Source organism: Schistocerca cancellata, chromosome 1 (genome assembly GCF_023864275.1).
Source record: "Schistocerca cancellata isolate TAMUIC-IGC-003103 chromosome 1, iqSchCanc2.1, whole genome shotgun sequence".
Classification (NCBI taxonomy): Eukaryota; Metazoa; Arthropoda; class Insecta; order Orthoptera; family Acrididae; genus Schistocerca; species Schistocerca cancellata.
In genome coordinates this window covers 484,796,349-484,815,501 of record NC_064626.1, presented here as the reverse complement: position 1 = coordinate 484,815,501, position 19,153 = coordinate 484,796,349, and the positions used below count along the sequence as shown (strand labels likewise).

General features: G+C 40.2%; 1 protein-coding gene across 1 annotated transcript in view; it reads right to left on the bottom strand.

Moving 5' to 3' along the window:
* Positions 1–4,285: 4,285 nt before the first annotated feature.
* LOC126177684 (intraflagellar transport protein 122 homolog) overlaps positions 4,286–19,153 on the bottom strand; it is a 254,831-nt gene continuing 239,963 nt past the window's right edge. The window contains exon 24 of the mRNA XM_049924474.1: positions 4,286–4,634. Within this exon, the coding sequence (XP_049780431.1) occupies positions 4,521–4,634 (114 nt within the window). The 3' untranslated portion in view covers positions 4,286–4,520. The remainder of the gene's footprint in view (positions 4,635–19,153) is intronic.

The window sequence follows — 19,153 nt, the reverse complement described above, 5'->3', positions numbered from 1 at the left end:
AGTTCAACATATGTAAGTCAAAGCCTATAAAAATTGCGATTTTAAGTTCTTTAAATGATATAATTTATAACCAGTTGTGAATCTTAGATAAAAGTGGAGATACTTTACCATGTTTGTGCGTCAGCACTGTCGACATAAATTGTCTTCATAATTGCCATCTCGTTTAAATACAGAAGCTCACTGCAATTTGAAATTTTTGTTCATGAGTATATGCAAATGTGTGTATGTACCAAATATGTGTGTTGAAAATAAATATGTATGTTGTACATACCTTCCTCACCATATATTGCATTTTAATAACTGTAGATGTAAGAAGGATCGTGTCACCATGTCTGACTGGTATATTTAATTTATGTTAATATAGGGTAATTTTAATGGCATCAATAACCTGTTATATGCACGACTTATGTATATTAATGCTCAAAAAAGTGGAGTTATAATTTCTATTTGTAGTTTTACTATGCCTTTTAAAATTATTTTAATAACCAGATATGGTTTTTTGGAAGTGAACTTATGAATGAGTGGAAAATGGGTGGATATTTGCCACTGATTATTAATATTATTATGGTTTTGCCTTACAGTACGCTTCATGAGGTAGTTTTAATGACAGCACATATACCTATTATTCTATGAACTGTACACAATCAATTTACTCCACATAAGTTACGATAGCAGTTCTGTACACAACCCAGTATTTGTAATATGTGGCCCTTAGCTACATCATAATGTAAGGTGAATGTGTGAATCTATTTTACTGTATAGTAGCGTAGCGTATTTTACTGTATATATACTGTAGTACACCCCCCCCACCTAGCTGACCAATGTCACAAGCAGAACTTGGGAGATGCCATATTAAGTTTTGTTCCTAATCAGCAGAAGCCCATGTTTGTTGGGTTTTATATTATAGCTTACATCCTGTGAATAAATGTCGTTTCAAAACACTAGCACATTGAGGATCTCTCAAAAATGCATCATTATTGGTACGACTTATTGCAAGAAAATTATGGGAAATGTCATACTGATGTTAAAGAATTTTCGTATTTCATTGTTTTGATATTATAAGCTGCCTGTGAAAAATATGCTGCCTCAAGGTAATGGCACTTTGAATGTGTATCAGAAATGTGTCATACTTGATACTATTTGTTATAATCAAAAGTCAGTTAATGACCTATCAGGAATCATATAATGTAAGATACTTATATTCAAAAGATTAAGGTAGTGTAGTAGGCACAGGTGAGGACTGCGGAGTTGGAGTGTCACTGTTCGTGTCCTGTTGTCCCCAACTTGTTTTTATTCACTTTCAGGTTTTCTAAAAGATTCTGAGACTTTCTTATTAATCTAACAGAAGTACATTCTGTAATATTAGTGAGTTTGTTGCATTGTGTTACCACACTAAAGAATATGGTCCAGCAAATATTATGTTGCATGTCAATGCTTGACTCAATCACAATTCAGTATTTATTTATTCATCCAAAAATCACAATCACAGTGCAAGGCCAGTGATGTCATGGAAACACCACTGTTTTGTCACATGATCTCATAAACACTGCAGGCAAAACACTAAACATTTCAGATTTATATTCTAGTAGATAGGGAATGGGGAGAGAAAGTAACAAATGTGAAGGTAATTCCAAGTGTGAGTGCTGATGGAGACCATAGGTTACTGGTGGGACAATGGAAAATGAATCAGTGTGTGAAAAATAGAAAACAGAAGAAAGTGACGAGGATACGGGATTGGAAACTGAAGGAGAGTGAATGTGCTGAGAAGTACAGAGAATTAATAACACAAAAATTTCCAAAAGAAGTCTTCTGCGATGTAGAAAAAGAATGGAGTTTATTCAAAGACACTTTAGTCGAAGCAGCACAAAAAGTATGTGGCAGAACATCTGGAAAGGAAAAAATAAGACAGACAAGTTGGTGGGATGATACCACAATCCAAGCAGTTAGAAGAAAAAATGGAGCATGGAGAAAATGGTGGAAAACTAAAAATGACGAAGACCATAAAAGATATGTAGAGGAAAAGAAGAAGTGCAAAGAAATAGTGGAAACAGCAAAGAAAAAGGCATGGGAAGAGTTTACAAAACAACTTGAAGAAGATGTGAAGAGCAATAAAAAAATGTTCTATAAAATGATGAAAAATAAAAGGAAGGCTTCTGAAGTACCAGTAAAGATGGAAACAGAGGACGGTACCATTATTGAAGATCCAGGGAATATAAAAGATCTCTGGAAAGAACATTTTAAGAAGCTGTTAAATGCTGAGGACCAGGTACATGAGGAAACAACAAATAATGGAGAAATTGAGAGAAGTTGGGAAGCAGAATTAGGACAAATTACACAGGAAGAAATGGAAAAAAGCTGTGAAGAAGATGAATGGGGGGAAAGCCCCAGGACCTGATGAAGTATCAGTGGACATGATAAGAGCAGCAGGTCCAGTGGGAATGCAGTGGCTGTATAGAGTACTATCAAGCGTGTGGAGAAATAGTAAAATACCTGGCGACTGGAGAACAGGAGACATTGTTCCCATCTTCAAGAAAGGCAATAAAAGACTTTGTAAAAACTACAGAGGAATAACCCTCATGAGTCATACAGCCAAGATTTTTGAAAGAATTTTACTAAATCGAATAAGTGAAAAGATAGAAAAGGAGCTGAGTGAAGAACAGCATGGGTTTAGGAAAGGAAGGAGCACAATCGACCTGATATTTTCTATCCGTCAACTGATGGAAAAAAGTTGGGAGTATAACAAAAGGGTGATAATGGTTTTTATAGACATAGAAAAGGCATATGACTCAGTTGACAGGGAGACTCTGGGAAGAACTGAAGAAGATAGATATAGAAGATGGATACATTAATGTTATAAAGACAATGTACAGAGGCCACAATTGTAGAATTAGAACACCATTGGGGAACTCTGAATACTTCGAAATAAGACAAGGACTTAAGCAAGGAAGTATTCTATCTCCTGCGCTTTTTAATGTTGTGATGGAGGGAATGAATAGGGCAGTTAAAGATATAGTAAAAGAAAAAGACAAAAAGATGATTTTTGCAGATGATATGATAATATGGGGTGATAAAGAGGTAGATGTACAGTTACAGCTTGATGCGTGGAAGGAAATAATGAAAAGGTATGGATTAAGAATAAATAAAGATAAGAGTGAAGTAATGGTATTTGGAAGAGAGAAAGGAATCAATGGAAATATTACCTTGAATGGAGAACCCCTCAAAGTGGTAGAAAGTTTCACTTATTTAGGGAGTGAAATATCTAGGGATGGAAGAATAACTAACAAAATTAATAGGAGGTTACAGAAGGGAGGCAATTTCTACCAAACAATAAAACATCTGATTTGGAATAATGAAGTTTCAGAAAGAGCAAAACTCCTGATGTATAAGAATTATTACTTCCCTATTGTCACCTATGGTGGAGAAACATGGACAATGAAAGAAAGGGACTGGAGCAGACTGCAAGCAGGGGTAATGAAATTTCTCAGAGCAGTTAAGGGAAAAACAAGAATGGACAGAGTAAGGAATGTAGAGATTAGAAAGGACCTCAAACAAGAAAGTATGAGAGAAGAAATTGAAAGAAAGAGATTAAGATGGTATGGGCATGTTAAGAGGATGCATGGGCAGAGACTCCCCAAAATTATGGAAGAACTAAAGATGGATGGGAAACGACCTAGAGGGCGCCAAAAAACACGGTGGAAAATGGGAGTGAGAATATCTGTTGAAAGGAGAGGTGTGACCTGGCAGCAAGTGGAGGAAGAAAAGTGGTGGGAGGACCGAGCCAAATGGAGAGGACTCGTCAGCACCCAGACCCGGCAGTAGCTGGAGCGGGATTCGGATATAGATAGATAGAATTGAAAACACGGAAACCATTAAGTGTGCTGCAAAGTTAACATAAAAAGCTTTATCTTGACATTAGCTTTTCATGTTATTTAGTTATTGATTATGAAATGGAAGCAAGATACAATATGTAAACTTTTGGTTAGAGTGTGACACTTTGCCCCCACCCACAAATTTTGGCTTTGGTAACAGAATGATGTGTTGCGTAGCTCAAAGTCTAGGTTAGTTTCGATCGATAAATGTTGCAGCCTTGCCTTGTATGGAAACCAGAAGCTGCACCTGAATATTAGTTTTACAAGAGCCACATAAATCTCAAATAATTTAATGACTTTGATTAGTGGGACAAACAAACAGCATGGATGATGCTGATGCGAATAGGATTTTACAATGAAAAAACAATATCATAGGAAACAAAGTTACCATTAATAAATGCAATAAGCAATGTAACTCAAGTCTTGATGTGTGTAATTTTTGTCTATACATGAGCCTTATATAAAAGTCATAAGTTGTCCCCACTTTCATAGCTTTGTGGCTACAATACATTTCAGTGACAAATATATGCAATAATGCTCCATCAATCAATATATGTGTTGAGAAATATTATTCCTACATTATATTTGTGCCACATTATCCTCTTTTGTTTCAATGGCACAAGGCTGTATGGTGGGGAGTGCATTGACATTTTATACCAATTTATTATCTTCGGTTTCACCCGATGATTGTCTCTCCTGATACCTGCAGAATGGACAGTGTCCTTTCAGCAGTACCTGAAGTTCATAGTCATCAACATGGAACACCTGAAGAAGAAAAATAACTTATTTCAGTCACCAGCTGCTTCACTGCTAACAAATTTACTATGAAGGTGAAAATGTAAACCATTCATAAACAAAGATATTGTGGACAGGAATGAACTACAACTTGATACATACAGATTCTGCACAGCATCAAGACAGGCCATCTTAACTGCCCAATGACGTCACTGCAGACCAAAATTACGTTGACAGAAGCAAATTCATTAAGCTGTGATCTTAACATTGCTTTAGGATAAAAAGAAGGAATTAAGTCCTTTTTCAGTATGCAACATACGCTATCTGATCAAAAGTATCTGGATAGCTATTGGTGTACACCTTCATTAAGGCTGGAACTCTCCTCATGACATTTTTAATGAGGTACCTCAAAGTCTGTGGAGGAATGGCAGTCCATTCTTCCTCAAGAGCCTGTTTTAACCACAGACAGTAGTAATGTTGGACATTGTAGCCTAGTCAACGAAGATTAAACAAAGGCTGAATAATGGGAAAATCTTGTGTACCGGTAGTCACAAATTTTTGTACAGTGATTGGAGGGAATATCATAAATAACATACCGAAAAATCCAGATCAGCAGTATGTGAGTGTGGGAGTGCGAGGACATTTAAAGTTCACTTTTTGTGGTTTTCTTGAATATCTCAAAAACTGCAGCTTCTGCCACAAATGTTTCCCAGTAAAAAATTAAACTAAATTAAATTTCCTATAAAAAAGATCCTTCCCTTTTTCTAATAGTTCCTGCATTGCAGGGGCTGGAAAACTCACATATTGGTGTGTATTAAAAAGTGTTTTCAGGATATGAAATTAATGTTTACTGTTAAATGAAGTGGGCTAAGAACAAATATTAAAAGTGTGTACCATGTCCAACCACAGTAGAGCTGTATGAATGGATACACTGTGTTCTGGAGGTATAACAGGGTGGAGGGGGTGGGGGGGGGGGGAGAGGGGGAATTGCAAGGGAATGTAGACTGCTAGATTTGGTCATGCAGTTCCCTCCTTCATAGTTCTGCAAACCAAAGTACAAGCCAGTGATTCGTCACTCTATGTAAGTCACAATGTCAAAACAAGTAACTGCAGAATGTTTCACACAGCTATAGTGGCCCTCTGCAGCGCACCTTACATATCACTGGCGACACAGTGCACAGACATATAAGTGGGTATTCATTTCCCACAAAGTGCAATGATACTACGTGGAATGCAGTTACAAATAATAACACCAGAACACTTGTGGACAGAATATATGTATATCTCTGCATACTGTTCTATACTGTTAGAGGGGAAACGGATTCTTAGTCATCTTGTACGGCAGCTGTATCCTTCTTCCAGGAATGATAACTTCCCCCACCATGAGTGCTCTTCACTTTCCATTTTGCAATCAGATTATAGCTCCCTAGCATTTTCTATCCATTTCTTTTATATGAATAGACAAAATAACTTCACTGAACTTATAAGTTGCAAGCAGTGGAGTTATTTTTACTTTATTAAGAGACTGCTTATTTGCAGTTGTTAAGCGAGATATTACATAAAAATGTTGAACAATGTGAGCTGTCAACTGTCTGTCACACTGAAGAGCTTGTACTCAGTGTAACATGTGATCAATATGTGTTTGACAATCTTGATTACATTATCTCCACTATCACTGACTGGAATAATTTTTACAAGTTGAGGAGTATCAAATGTATCACCCCCTACCTCAGCTGTCTTAACATTTGAAGATGCCCTGAGGCCTTCATTATCTTCCTCTGCAACAGAGGTGGGTCACCTAGGTGTTACGGAACGTCAGACATCGGCAACATGAGTCAAGCAATGCATTACGACAAACTACTGATCTAGACTTGTATATGATCAATGCCATACTGTCAGAAGATATGCTGTGGATGCGTGTTAAATGGCTCCACTCTGTGTAGCCCACTCTATGAGTGCTAACAATGCCTTAATGGTAAAGATTTATGTAGTCTATCAGTAACATAATTAGTGATGAGAGAAGTACGGCATCTTTCTGGTCAAACATTAATTCATCACCAAGTGACTACAACACAATTATGTGGTTTCACAATAAGTTGTTAACAACAAGACAGCAGCAAGGTGCCACATTTACCAATCCAATCCCTTTCTCACCAACACTACATAGATCACTGACAACATCACACTTACAAATTAAGCACTTCTCAGCTATTGTTTATAGGAATATACTTTACATAAAATCCCACTTAACAATTACAAATAAATACTCATTTAATAAATTAAAAATAAGAATGCTACAACTGCCGTACAGAATGACTAAGAATCAATTTCTTCTCTAGCAGTGTAGAATAGGGGGCAAAGATGTATGTAGATTCCATAAATGTTTCTTGTGTTAGTACTGCATTTAGTGGAAAATAAGTAACCCCCTGCCCCCCTGGCATGTATGTGCACTGTGTCACCCAGTGATTCATAAGGTGTGCTGTGGAGGGTGGGTATAACTTTGTAAAACATCATGTAGTTGTTTGTTGTGATGTTTTGGGGAATCATCTTGTCCTTCTTCTGTTTGCAGATCTGTGGAAGAGGGAAATGCGTGGCCACTATCAGGTGACCTACCTTCCTTCATGATTCTACCCTTCACCGCATCCCACCTTCTTACAGCTCCAGAACACAATTTATCCCTTAATACAACTCTACTGTGGATAGACATGGTAAACACACTTAATATTTGTTCTTAACCCACTTCATTTAACAGTCATCATCTTTGTTATCATCATCTTGGACAGTTTCCAGCCTCTGGCCAGGTCTATTTGGAACATAAGCCTCTCCATCGTCTTCTGTCTTGCCACCATCTCTCTGTCTTCACCTAGGTTCAGTCTTCTCCTTTCTTCTGGACGCATTCCTCCACTCCTTTCAGCCAACTGTCTCTCAGTCTTCCTCTTGGTCTCTTTCCTTCCAGTTTCATCTCGTGTATCCTCCTGGGTATCCTCTTCTCCTACATTCACTTAACATGCCCATACCATCTCAGCCTTGATTTCTCTGTCTCCTCTTGTAATGGTTCCACCTTCATTAACTTTCTGATCCTCTCATTTCTTAACCTGTCTATCTTTGTCACTTCAAAACTGTTCCTCAAGAATTTCATCTCACTAACTTGTACTTTGCTTTTCTCTCTTCCTTTCATAACCCAGGTTTCGGATGCATATGTAAGGATTGGGACATAGTACGACCGGTATATAATCTTTTTGCTGATTGGGGGTACCTCCTTCCTCAAAATCAGCCTTCTGACACTCTTCCAAAATGCTTCTGCTTTTCTGCCCCGGTCGTTTACTTCTCTGTCATTTTTTTCATCTTTCTGTATCAGGCTTCCTAGGTACTTGAAACTCTCCACTCTCCTCAATTCGCCACCAATTGTTATTCCAGTTGTCCCTCTCTCCTTTATTCTTGTTGTGATAATCATCTCACTCTTACTTATACTAAATTTCATCCTATATTCTTGTACTGTTCATTCACATACATCCAACTGCTCTTGTACTTCCTCCTCCTTATTCCCCCCAAATCATCAGACCATCTGCAAACACTATAGCTCTGTTCAATCCAAGCTGATCTTTCACACACTTCCATGGTACATTTCCCTTATCCTCCAAATAGTATGTTTTGCTACTCCTCTGTTCTCTAGGGCTTTCCACACTTTGCTTCTATGTACTCTATCATACGCTTTCTCAATGTCCAGGAAGGTCATTAGTAGACCCATGCCATATTCGTAATGCTGTTCCTGCAGCTGTCTTACAGCAAAAATTAGATCCACTGTGGACCTTCCTGTTCTGAAGCCATGGTGTTGTTCTCTCATCCCTCCTTCTAATTTTGCCCAAATTCGTGCTTCCAAAATTTTCTCAAAAATCTTTGCCCAACTCATCAATGTTATCCCCTGATAGTTCTTGCACTCTTTTCTATTTTCCTTCTTAAAGATCGGGGCAATTATTCCCTTCTTCCAGTCTTCTGGGATCATCTTCTGTCTCCGCACAATTTTCATTACTTGATGTAGGCATTGTATCCCCACCTCTCCTGCTGCTCTCATCATCTCTACACTTAGCTCATCCAGACCTGGTGACTTCCCTTCCTTGATCTTGCCCAATGCCTCTTCCACTTCTCCCCATGTAAGGTCTTTTTCTATTTGCTTTTCCTCCTCTTTTTTCTCCTTGGCTTATTCCTCCTCATCCAGGTCTCCATTCGGGTTCAGGAGTTCTTCAAAATACTCCTTCCACATATTCTTGAGTTCCTCCTTATTCTCTACATCTTGGCCGCTTTTGTTCAGCATTTGGTCATAATCTGTCGTACCGTTCTTCCTCTTACTTTTAATCATCCCATATAACACCCTTTTTGAACCTTCACTATCCTCCTCAATCATTCTGGTCCTCTGTTCCATTGTTCCATCAACTTTCTCCTCTCCTCCACCACCACTCTTTTTGCTTCTTTCTTTCTCGCTTGATACTCTTCTCTCGTCTTTACTGTTCTCTTCTGGAACCATACCCTAAAGGCTCTTGTCTTCTTCTGTACAATATCCTTTGTTTTATCATTCCACCAGAGTGTTTCTTTCCATCTCTTTTTGTTGCTTGTCCTCCCACATATTGCTTCCATACCACTTACTAATGTTCCCTTGAATCTACCCCATTCCTCTTCAACTGTTTTTGGCTCATCCTTTGGGGTGCTTTCCTTCACTACTTGTAGGTACTGTAGCCTGCTTTCTTCCTCCTTCAATTCCATACCCTTATACCTCTTTCCTGGTTTTCAATCCCTTTATTATCCTTAGTCCTTCTCAGGTTTATTACCAGCAAACGGTGGTCGCTATCCAAGGCCTCTGATATTATTACCTGAATGTCAATGATGTTCCTATTCATCTCACTATCATACAGTTAGTAGTCAACTATCGACTTTCTCTTTAAGTCTTGACTGTACCAGATAATCTTGTGGCTCTCTCATTTCCTGAACCAAGAGTTCCCAACCAGCAATCTATTTCTTTGACAGAACTCCAATAGTATTCCACCTTCCCCATTTCGGCAGCCCCAACCCTCTGGTCCAAGCACACTTTTGCAGCTTTGTCTTTCTCTTCCAACGTGTGTGTTTAAATCCCCCATTACTATCACATTCTTCCTTCCCATCTGCTTTTGCATTTCCTCTCCAAACTCTTGCTTCTCCTCAGAAGTGCAACCCACCTGTGGCGCACACACTTGTATTGCCTCTATGATCATCCCCTTGAGTGATATTTTGATCTTCATCATTCTATCACTTATTCTCTTCACTTCCTCTTTTAATCCATCTCTTACTACTATTCCACTCTACTTCACCTTCACTCCTCATTTCCACTCCAGTACAGTCGGTAGCCTTTCCTCAGTCCTCTCCTTCCTTCTCCTTTCCATATCGTTTCAGCTACCCCAGTAGGTATAACTTCCTTCTTTCCTTCATGTCTACTGTCTCCTCCAACTTTCCAGTCAATGTCTGTATATTTAATGGTCCAAATCTTAAGTCTTTGTTTATAGCCAGTTCATCGTCGATTAAATCCGTCCTTTCTGAGGCTCGTTCTATTTTGGAAATCAGAAATCATAATCCACTACTGGCTTGCTGGGCCTATCATAGCTTCACCAGAGCTCCGTTAGCCATCACTTTTCAGGGTTCCTGTAGGACCTTCACAGCTATCGTAGCAGTCCCAGGGCACACCCAGCCCCCCTTACCTCACTCCTACAGGCAATCCCCTACTTCATGCCATTGCCCACCTCCTACAACTAGGATGAGGGGTTGCACTTGTGGGAGACTGAACAGTAAATATATTAATTTTAAACTATTAAAACACCATTTTTAATGATGTGTGATTTTTCATCCCCTTTAAATAGGACCTATTAGTTCTAGAAAGAAAATAAGTAGCACCTTTATTGTATGAAATTTAGTGTACTTTAATTTTATTCTAGGAAAAATTTTCACTGGAAGCCACAATTTTTGAGTTAATCAAGGAAAAAAAAAAGTGACCTTTAAATGATCCTCACCCCAATGCTCACACCCCACGAATCAGGATTTTTAGTATGTTGTTGATGACACTCCCTCCTATCTCTGCACAAAAATTTGCAAATACAGCAGAGTCCCACTAATCTGAACCACCTGTAATCCGAACGTTCAGTTAATCCGAACATGAAAAATGTAAGTCTAAGTCGAGATAACTGTGCAGTAAACTGAACTGTGCAGTAAACTGCTGTACATACAGACTATTTTAATTTACGCAGTACAAAAGCATGTATTAGAAAAACTGGCAAGAAAACATTAGGTTTAAACAATGCACACCAATGAAAGAAAAGCTGTCAAACTTACTAAAATATAGTGGACATTTTATCTCTACTTTTTAGATGACAAAAACTCAGTCATTGTTTTCTGGTATAATAAAGACAGTCTGTTATGTGACGCATAGTTGCGCCATTGTCTCATAAACATCAAATCAGCAGGTGTAGCAGTGGGCTGTTGCTCCAAATAACGTAGCACGAAGTCAAGGGCTTCTGCTGCATCACTGTGTGGCACCAGCTCTCCTTTGTTGCTTTCAGGCTCATTGTCACTTCCGTCACAGCAGTCCACTTCTTCCTGGTCTTGAGTCACAGCAGCAACTAAATCAGCGTCAATAAGGTTCTCCACACATACTCCATCTGCTGCCATCCACTCATTTAACGTCTCCTTCACTAGCTTCTTCACATCTAGGGATTGTCTGTATCATCTGTAGTAGATTTCACTCTTCATTTTCAACTAGGTTGTCCTGAAATTCAAGAGATGCCCACAGTTTTCTCCACGATTTTCTCAGAGTATTTTCTGAAATATTCTGCCACGCCTCAGCGGCCCAATAAACAACATCCTTCACATTGGTCTTTTTTATTTTGTCCACTCAAGGAATGCTATCATCTTGGACCAGCATTCTTAAAAATTGTTTTCTGTAAGTCAGTTTTAATGTTTGCAGTATGCTCTGGTCCACTGGCTGTAGAAGTGGTGTAACATTCGGCGGCAAAAACTTTGCCACAATTTCTCCATCACATAATTCCACAGTGCTGGGGTGGGATGGCACGTTATCAGTCAAAAGGATTGCATCGCGAGACATATGATTTTCCTTAGAAAACCGTCAAACAGAGGGAACAAACTGGCCATGAAACCATTCTTTGAACAGCTTACCATCCATCCATGCTTTTTTCTGGTTGCGATAATATATGGGCAGGGACTTCATGTTGCAGTTTTTAAAAGCTCTGGGCCTAGCAGATTTGCTGATCAGCATTAATGGCAGCTTGTGATTACCGGCAGTGATGCTGCATGCTAATAGTCACATTATCTTAGCACATTTTAAAACCAGGAGCATGGTCTTCTGCTTTTGATGCCAGGCTTTTTGTTGGCAAAGCCCTAAAATTAAAGCCAGTCTTGTCAGCATTATAAATTTGTTGGGGAGAATACTTTCCCTCTCTTATCATTTTTATAAACTCACCCAAATATTCCTTTGCTGCATCCCAGTCAGAAGAAAGCTTCTCTCCAGTAATTGTTAGCTGATGGATTCCATGACATTTTTTGAATCTGTCCAACCAACCCGTACTCGCACTAAAAGACTCATCACCATTCGTTAACTTGTTCAGGTAAACAGCCTTCTCCTGAACCAGTGCTACGCTCAAAGGAGTTCCCCTTTCTCTTTCCTGCATAAACGAAAGGAAAAGAGCTTCATCCACTCTGTCGTACTGGGACTGTTTCATTGTGGTACTAAGTGAGGTGGCGCAGTGGTTAGCACACTGGACTTGCATTCGGGAGGACGACGATTCAAATCCGCGTCAGGCCATCTTGATTTAGGTTTTCCGTGATTTCCCTAAATCGCTCCAGGCAAATGCCGGGATGGTTCCTTTGAAAGAGCACGGCCGACTTCCTTCCTTAATCCTATGAAACCGATGACCTCGCTGTTTGGTCTCTTCCCCCAAACAACCCAACTGTTTCATAGTCTGCTGAATTTCGAGTGTTTTTCCCAAAAACATTGCACAGGACTGTTCAAGCTTCACTCGATTTTTCTTCCAATCACAAATGGTTGCTTTACCAACGCCCAGTTCTGTTGCCAGTTTATATACATTCTCACGACTGTCTATCTGCTTCAGTGCATTCAGTTTTTCTTTGAGAGTTAACGTTGTATGTTTCCATTTACTCATGATGAAAACATGTATACCACTACACCTGAATGAATACAATACAAGTGTTATGTGTGCCTGCGATCGATAACTAAGATAACCAAGTGCTTTGTGAGTGAACTGGCAGTGCACTGACCTCAGACACTACAAACGTCTCAACAATGCACAACAACAAGGGCAGGGAGTGAGAGTGAGCCACACTTGTTCCCATTTGTTACCATGGTGTACCTACTTATCTGCTTGGTATACTTCATTCGAGAAACTTGTCACCATAATTCCGGCTAATCCGAACAAATTGGTAATCCAAACAAGGTATGGTCCCAATTAGTTCGGATTAATGGGACTCTACTGTACGTGATTGTTTCCCCCTAATTTTCCATTATTGAATGGACTACCAGAGTATGGAGCAAACATGATGTCAAACTCACTCCAAAAGTGTTCCAACTGATTCAGGCTGGGACTTTGGGTAAACCAGTCTACCCCAGGAATGTTACTGTCCAGAAACCATTGCTTCTCAGGTTCTTCTTTATGACAGGGTGCACTGTCATGCTGATGCAATCAGTCATTGTCTACAAACTGTTTCTCTGCTGCATGCAGTGCACACTGATGTAAAATGTGTTCATATCCTTCTGCATTTCATGTTTTCTTAAGCACACTAACAGCAAAATCAACCCCTTAAGAGTAATACCACATCCTCCGTACTTCACTGTTGACACTACATATGATGGTAGAGAACCCTCTCCAGGCGTCTGCCACACCCAAACCCTTCCATTGGATTGCCAGAGGGTACAGTATGATTCATCACTCATTTCCAATCATCAACAGTCCAGTGGTGTCACCACCTCAACAGTCACTTAGCCCTGGCTACAGAAATACATGGCTTATGAGGAGCTGCTCGACCATTGTACCCCATTCTTCTTAACTCCCTATGCACAGGAATTGAGCTAGATGGACTGCTGGTAGCACTTTGGAACTCACTAGTAATTGCTTCCACTGATTTCATGTGTTTTTTTACAACAACCCTCCGCAATGCTCAGCAATCGCTGTTTATGAGTACAGGAGGTCTGACTGATTTTGGTGTAACCATCGTTCTTCTTTTGTGTTTTCACTTCATGGCCACATCATCAACAGTCAACTTGTGCAGCTTTAGAAGGTGTGAAATGCCCCTGTTAGATATGTTACACAGGTAACATTCAGTGAACAGTCCACATTTGAAGTAACTCTCCTGACTGGCCTGTTCTGCTTCTCCACTGACCACAAAATATTCCCAGTTGCCTAGTGGATCCACTCACGTGACATCCAGTGGTCAATTCCATGTTATTTAAAGGTGCCTGGATGCATCTGATGAGATAGTGCATATAATAAAAATGTCACATGATGCAAACTGCTGAGTACTGCTACAGATACGCATCCTAGTGATATACATGTATGATATTATTTTTAAATAAAGGCAGAAATTATATCAAGTTACAGACAGCCCTTGATAAAGCAAAGAAAATTGCATTCACAAAGTTCACTACAATAAAGAAAGCTCTTTGCAATTTTAGTTAACAATTAATGCATATTACATAGACCACTCAATGTACACTTAGATTTTGTCGCGCTTATTTACAAGAAAAATGTGTCACAGTTTGCATAATATTGTTCACATTATGGAAAGAGTTCAGATTCAAGATGTTTTATGCACATATTTATTCAACATACACAGATGGGCAGTTGACTGTAGGAGAAGAAATCAAGGTGTAAATTTCCATTAGTACTCAATGTCCTACTTGAAATGAAGGCAATACAATAAGATCTAAAGCACCGTATCATAATGATTACTGCAACAATACAATGATACACCAAACTACACTAAAGATATGGGGAAAAATTAACATATAATGAAAAAGGAACTCTGTTTTTAATCTACTTTTTGCCTCATCATCCACCCTGTCCGAAATAACTTCTGGGAAGGACTCTTCCCATAGTTCCTTCTTTTACTAGATATCTTTCTTGGTTGGTCGTTTTTTTCCTACTCTCTCAATAAAAAGCTATGTTGTTGATGACAATGCCCATCTGAACTGTTGCAGATCAGCTGTTTAGTCAAGTGTTTGTACACCATAATACACAGCCATGTGCATATGGCCCATCAGCTGATATTTGTCCAACTGTTTGGTTACAGCCCAGTCAAAAGACAGTCAATTAAGATTGTATGACTTTTCCATTGAACAATTATTGTGTTGAGTGTATGTGGGTCTTTATAGTGTTCTATTATGTTTTACACACATCTTAACAAATGTTTGACTGAAATTTGTATGAATGTACTGGAGTGGGGCAGGTAGTTGTGGGAGGGTCCATACATCATTGTTATCAGCTGGGATACTCATAGCCTATAGTCTGCAGCTCGTGTTCTACTGGTTAGCTTTGCTGCCTCTAGATTGCTGAGTGTCAGATTTGGATGTAGGCCAGGTTGGAGATTTCCTTATCTTGTGGACCGACTGTTTGTGTTTCTTAATCATTTCATCTCATCTGCATCATAAAGATGCACGCGTCAACAAGTGCATCATATATGTAAGCTATCAGCAGTTGGTCGAACAACACCAGAGGGGGATCTCTGATCCAATAATGCTATACAATCACAAGATTCTGGACATGTTTTATCTTATCATTGTTTTCCTCTAAAGAAATTATAGCAGAACAAAAACTTACCACATTACGACGAAAATGACCTGCACATGAAAAGTGGCAGCATATTACACATAAATCACTTGCAGATTTAAATAAATATTCTTGCTTCTATTATACACACATTTTGGGTTTTTGAAGGCACTTAGCAACATTCTACATTATAATGGAAGAAATTTTCTCAAATAATCATCATCAGACACTAAAGGCAACACCCTGTTGATGTAACCATACTCTCCTGTCACTCTACATCTCAGTCATTTGGCTGGTGGGTCCCTCTCATTGTCTACCCTCATCCTCACTGCTGGTAGAAGCAAGTGGGCTCTCTCATTGTCTACCCCTGTCCTCATTGCTGCTGGTTGCCTCTCATTTTGTGGTCTGAGTGATCTGTCTTTCCTCTTTAAGCTTCCCATTTTACCCCTCTCTCCTGCCCAAGGAAAGAACATATAGTTCCGAAATCTATTAGGATAATGTCACCAATTTTATATGTTACTGTAAACAGTATTAAACATTTTGCCTGCTGAAGATATTTAATGGCCAGCATTCTGTCTCGTATTTATTAGTTGTCTCAACTCAATTTTCCTTTCAAACAATATAATGAAGCATGCAGAGCACCAACCAAGTATATAAGAAATTCCTCAGTATTAATTTACCGTGGTATGAAGAAACCCTTCTCCAACATCAAAACATTCTGAGAATTCAGATGTCTTAAGAAGAGACTGCATATTACTGAGTACAGACTATTATTCTCTATAGAAGCAAAATACCTCTGCTTGCCTGCACATTTCCATTATCGGCGTCATCCACTGTATTGTACTTAAGCGAAAGATTCCAATCAGTCTGTACACAATACAGACTATTTATTTATTTTTGGTTGTGAACTTTACGGTATTGACGGTATTATGAACAGGACAGATTGGTACTCATCATACAGAGGAAATTTTGAGTTGCAGACAGACTATTTTTGAATTAGACAAAACACGCATATACACATATTCACACAAATGCAACTCTCACACTCAATACCACTTCACTGGCTGCCGAAGCTAGACTGTGAGCAACTATGCATGATGGGTGAAGCAAACTGGGTGGTGGGGTAAGGAGGAGGCTGGGGTGGGGAGCGGAAGGGATAACAGGGTAGGGGTGGGGACAGTAAACTGCTGCTTGTGGGAATGTACAGGAACAAAGGAGAGAGAGTGTAGGGCAGGTAGGTGCAGTTGGGAGGTTAGACAGGGGAGAGGGGGGGGGGCAGAGGTGGTGGAGGGAGGGAGCAGAAACCGAAAGAAATAAAAAGATTGTGGGTGCATTGGTTGAACAGAAGGCTGTATAGTGCTAGAATGGGAACAGGGATTGTGATAGATGTGTGAGGACAATGAGAAATGATGGTTGAGGACAATGAGTAATGATGGTTAAGGCCAGAAGTATTAGAATAACATAGGATACATTGCAGGGAGAGTTCCATCCTGCGCAATTCAATAAAGCTGGTATTGGTAGGAAGGCTCCAGATGACACAGGCTGTGAAGCAGTCCTTGAAATGAAGAACTTTGTGTTGGACAGCATGCTCAGCAACTGGGTGTTCCAGCTGTTTCTTGGCCACAGTTTGTCGGTGGCCATTCATGCAAATAAACAGCTTGTCAAGGCCACATAGTGTGCAGCACAGATGATGTAGTTTAGCCTGTGGATCACATTACTGGTTTCACAGGTAGCCCCTCCTTTGATGGGATAGGGGGATAGGTGATGCTTGTGACAAGAGTGGAGCAGATGGTGGTAGGAGGATGTATGGGACATGTCTCGCATCTAGGTCTATTACAGGGATATGAACCATGAGGCTAGGGGTTGGGAGCAGGGGTTGTGTACAGATGGACAACGATATTGTGAGGGTTTGGTGGGCGGCAGAATACCACTGTGGGAGGGATGGCAAGGATAGTCGGTAGAACATTCTTCATTTCAGGGCATGATGAGAGGTAGTTGAAACCACAGAGGAGAATGTGATTCAGTTGCTCCAGTACTGGGAGGTCTAAGTCATGAGGGGAATACTCCACTGTGGCCAGATGGTAGGACTTTGGGCCTTGATGGATGACTGGAGGGGTAAGGCACAGGAGATTTCTTTCAGTATGGGGTAGGGAGGGTAATTACAGTCTGTGAAGACCCCAGTGACATCCCTCTTATATTTCAAGAGGGACTACTTGTCACTACAGAAGCAATGGCATGTGTGGTTAGGCTATATGGAAGGGATTTCTTGGTATGGAATTGGTGGTAGGCAATGAAGTGGAGGTTTTGCTGATGGTTGTTATGTTTGGTGTTCACGGAGGTATGATGTAGCCATCTTTGATTTAGAGGTCAACATTAAGGAAGGTGGCTTGTTGGGTTGAGGAGGACCAGGTGAAGCGAATGGGGGAGAAGGAGTTGAGGTTCTGGAGGAATGTGGATAGTGTGTCCTCACCCTCCATCCACGTCACGAAGATATCATCAATGAATTTAAACCAGGTGAGGGGTTTGGGATTCCTCTGACCCATAAATAGGTTAGCCATAGGATGGAGCCATGCAGATGCCCACTGCCGCATCCCAGATTTATCTGTAGGTGATGCCTTCAAAGGAGAAGTAATTGTGGGTGCGGATATAGTTGATCATGTGACCAGGAATGAGGTTGTAGATTTGGACTCTTATCAGGCATTAAAAAGGTAGTGTTCAATAGCAGCAAGGCCATTGGCATTAGGTACGTTAGTATAAAGGGTAGTGGCATCAGTAGTGATGAGCAGTGCATCCTGTAATAAAGAAACAGGAACTGTGGAGGAAATAGTTGATATCTGTTATGTAGGAGGATAGGTTGTGGGAATAGACTGAATGTGAGAGAGAGGTAGACTTTGGGGAGATGTTCTGGGATGGGCCTAAGAATATGAGGAGAGACTGGAGATCCTTCTGGATTTCTCGGATGGGGTCACTGGGACGCGGTTTTTAGATGAATGAATCTGACAGCTGGTGGAGTCCTTCTGCTATGTAATCCTTGCAGTTCAAAACAACAGTGATACAGCCTTTTCAGCAGGTAGGATTATAAGGTCAGGATAAATTTTTAGGTAGTGGATTGCAGTTCTTTCTGTGGATGTAAGGTTAGCTTGCATGTTCCAGGATTTTGGAATTATTGTGAGGCACAGTTTGAGGCTAAGAAATTCTGGAATTTCCAGAATTTCTTAACCTCAAACCTTGTCTCAATGTCATTTCCCATATCCCTTAATATGCAAGCTAACCATACATCCACAAAAAGAGCAGCAATCCATCGCCTGCAAACCAATCATGACCTTACAATCCTACCTGTTGAGAAAGGCTCCACCACTGCTTTCCTGAACTGCAAGGATTACCTGGTGGAAGAACTCTGCCAGCTGTCAGACTCACCCACCTACAAACCCTGATACAATGCCCCACTCCATAAATCCAGCAGGATCTCCGGCCTCTCTTCAAGTCCTTAGGGCCATCCAGAAACTCTCCCCAGAGTCTCTGTCTCTCTCTCTCTCTCTCCTCACCTCTATTACTTCTTGCAATACTACCTTCCACATGCTTTCTAAAGTCTATAAACTCAACCATCCAAGACATCCCATTGTGACTGGATACTGTGCCCTCACAGAGAGAATCTCTACCCTCACAGACCAACACCTCCAGCCTATTACTCGCAACCTACCTTCCACAGACACCAACCATTCCCTCCACCAACTC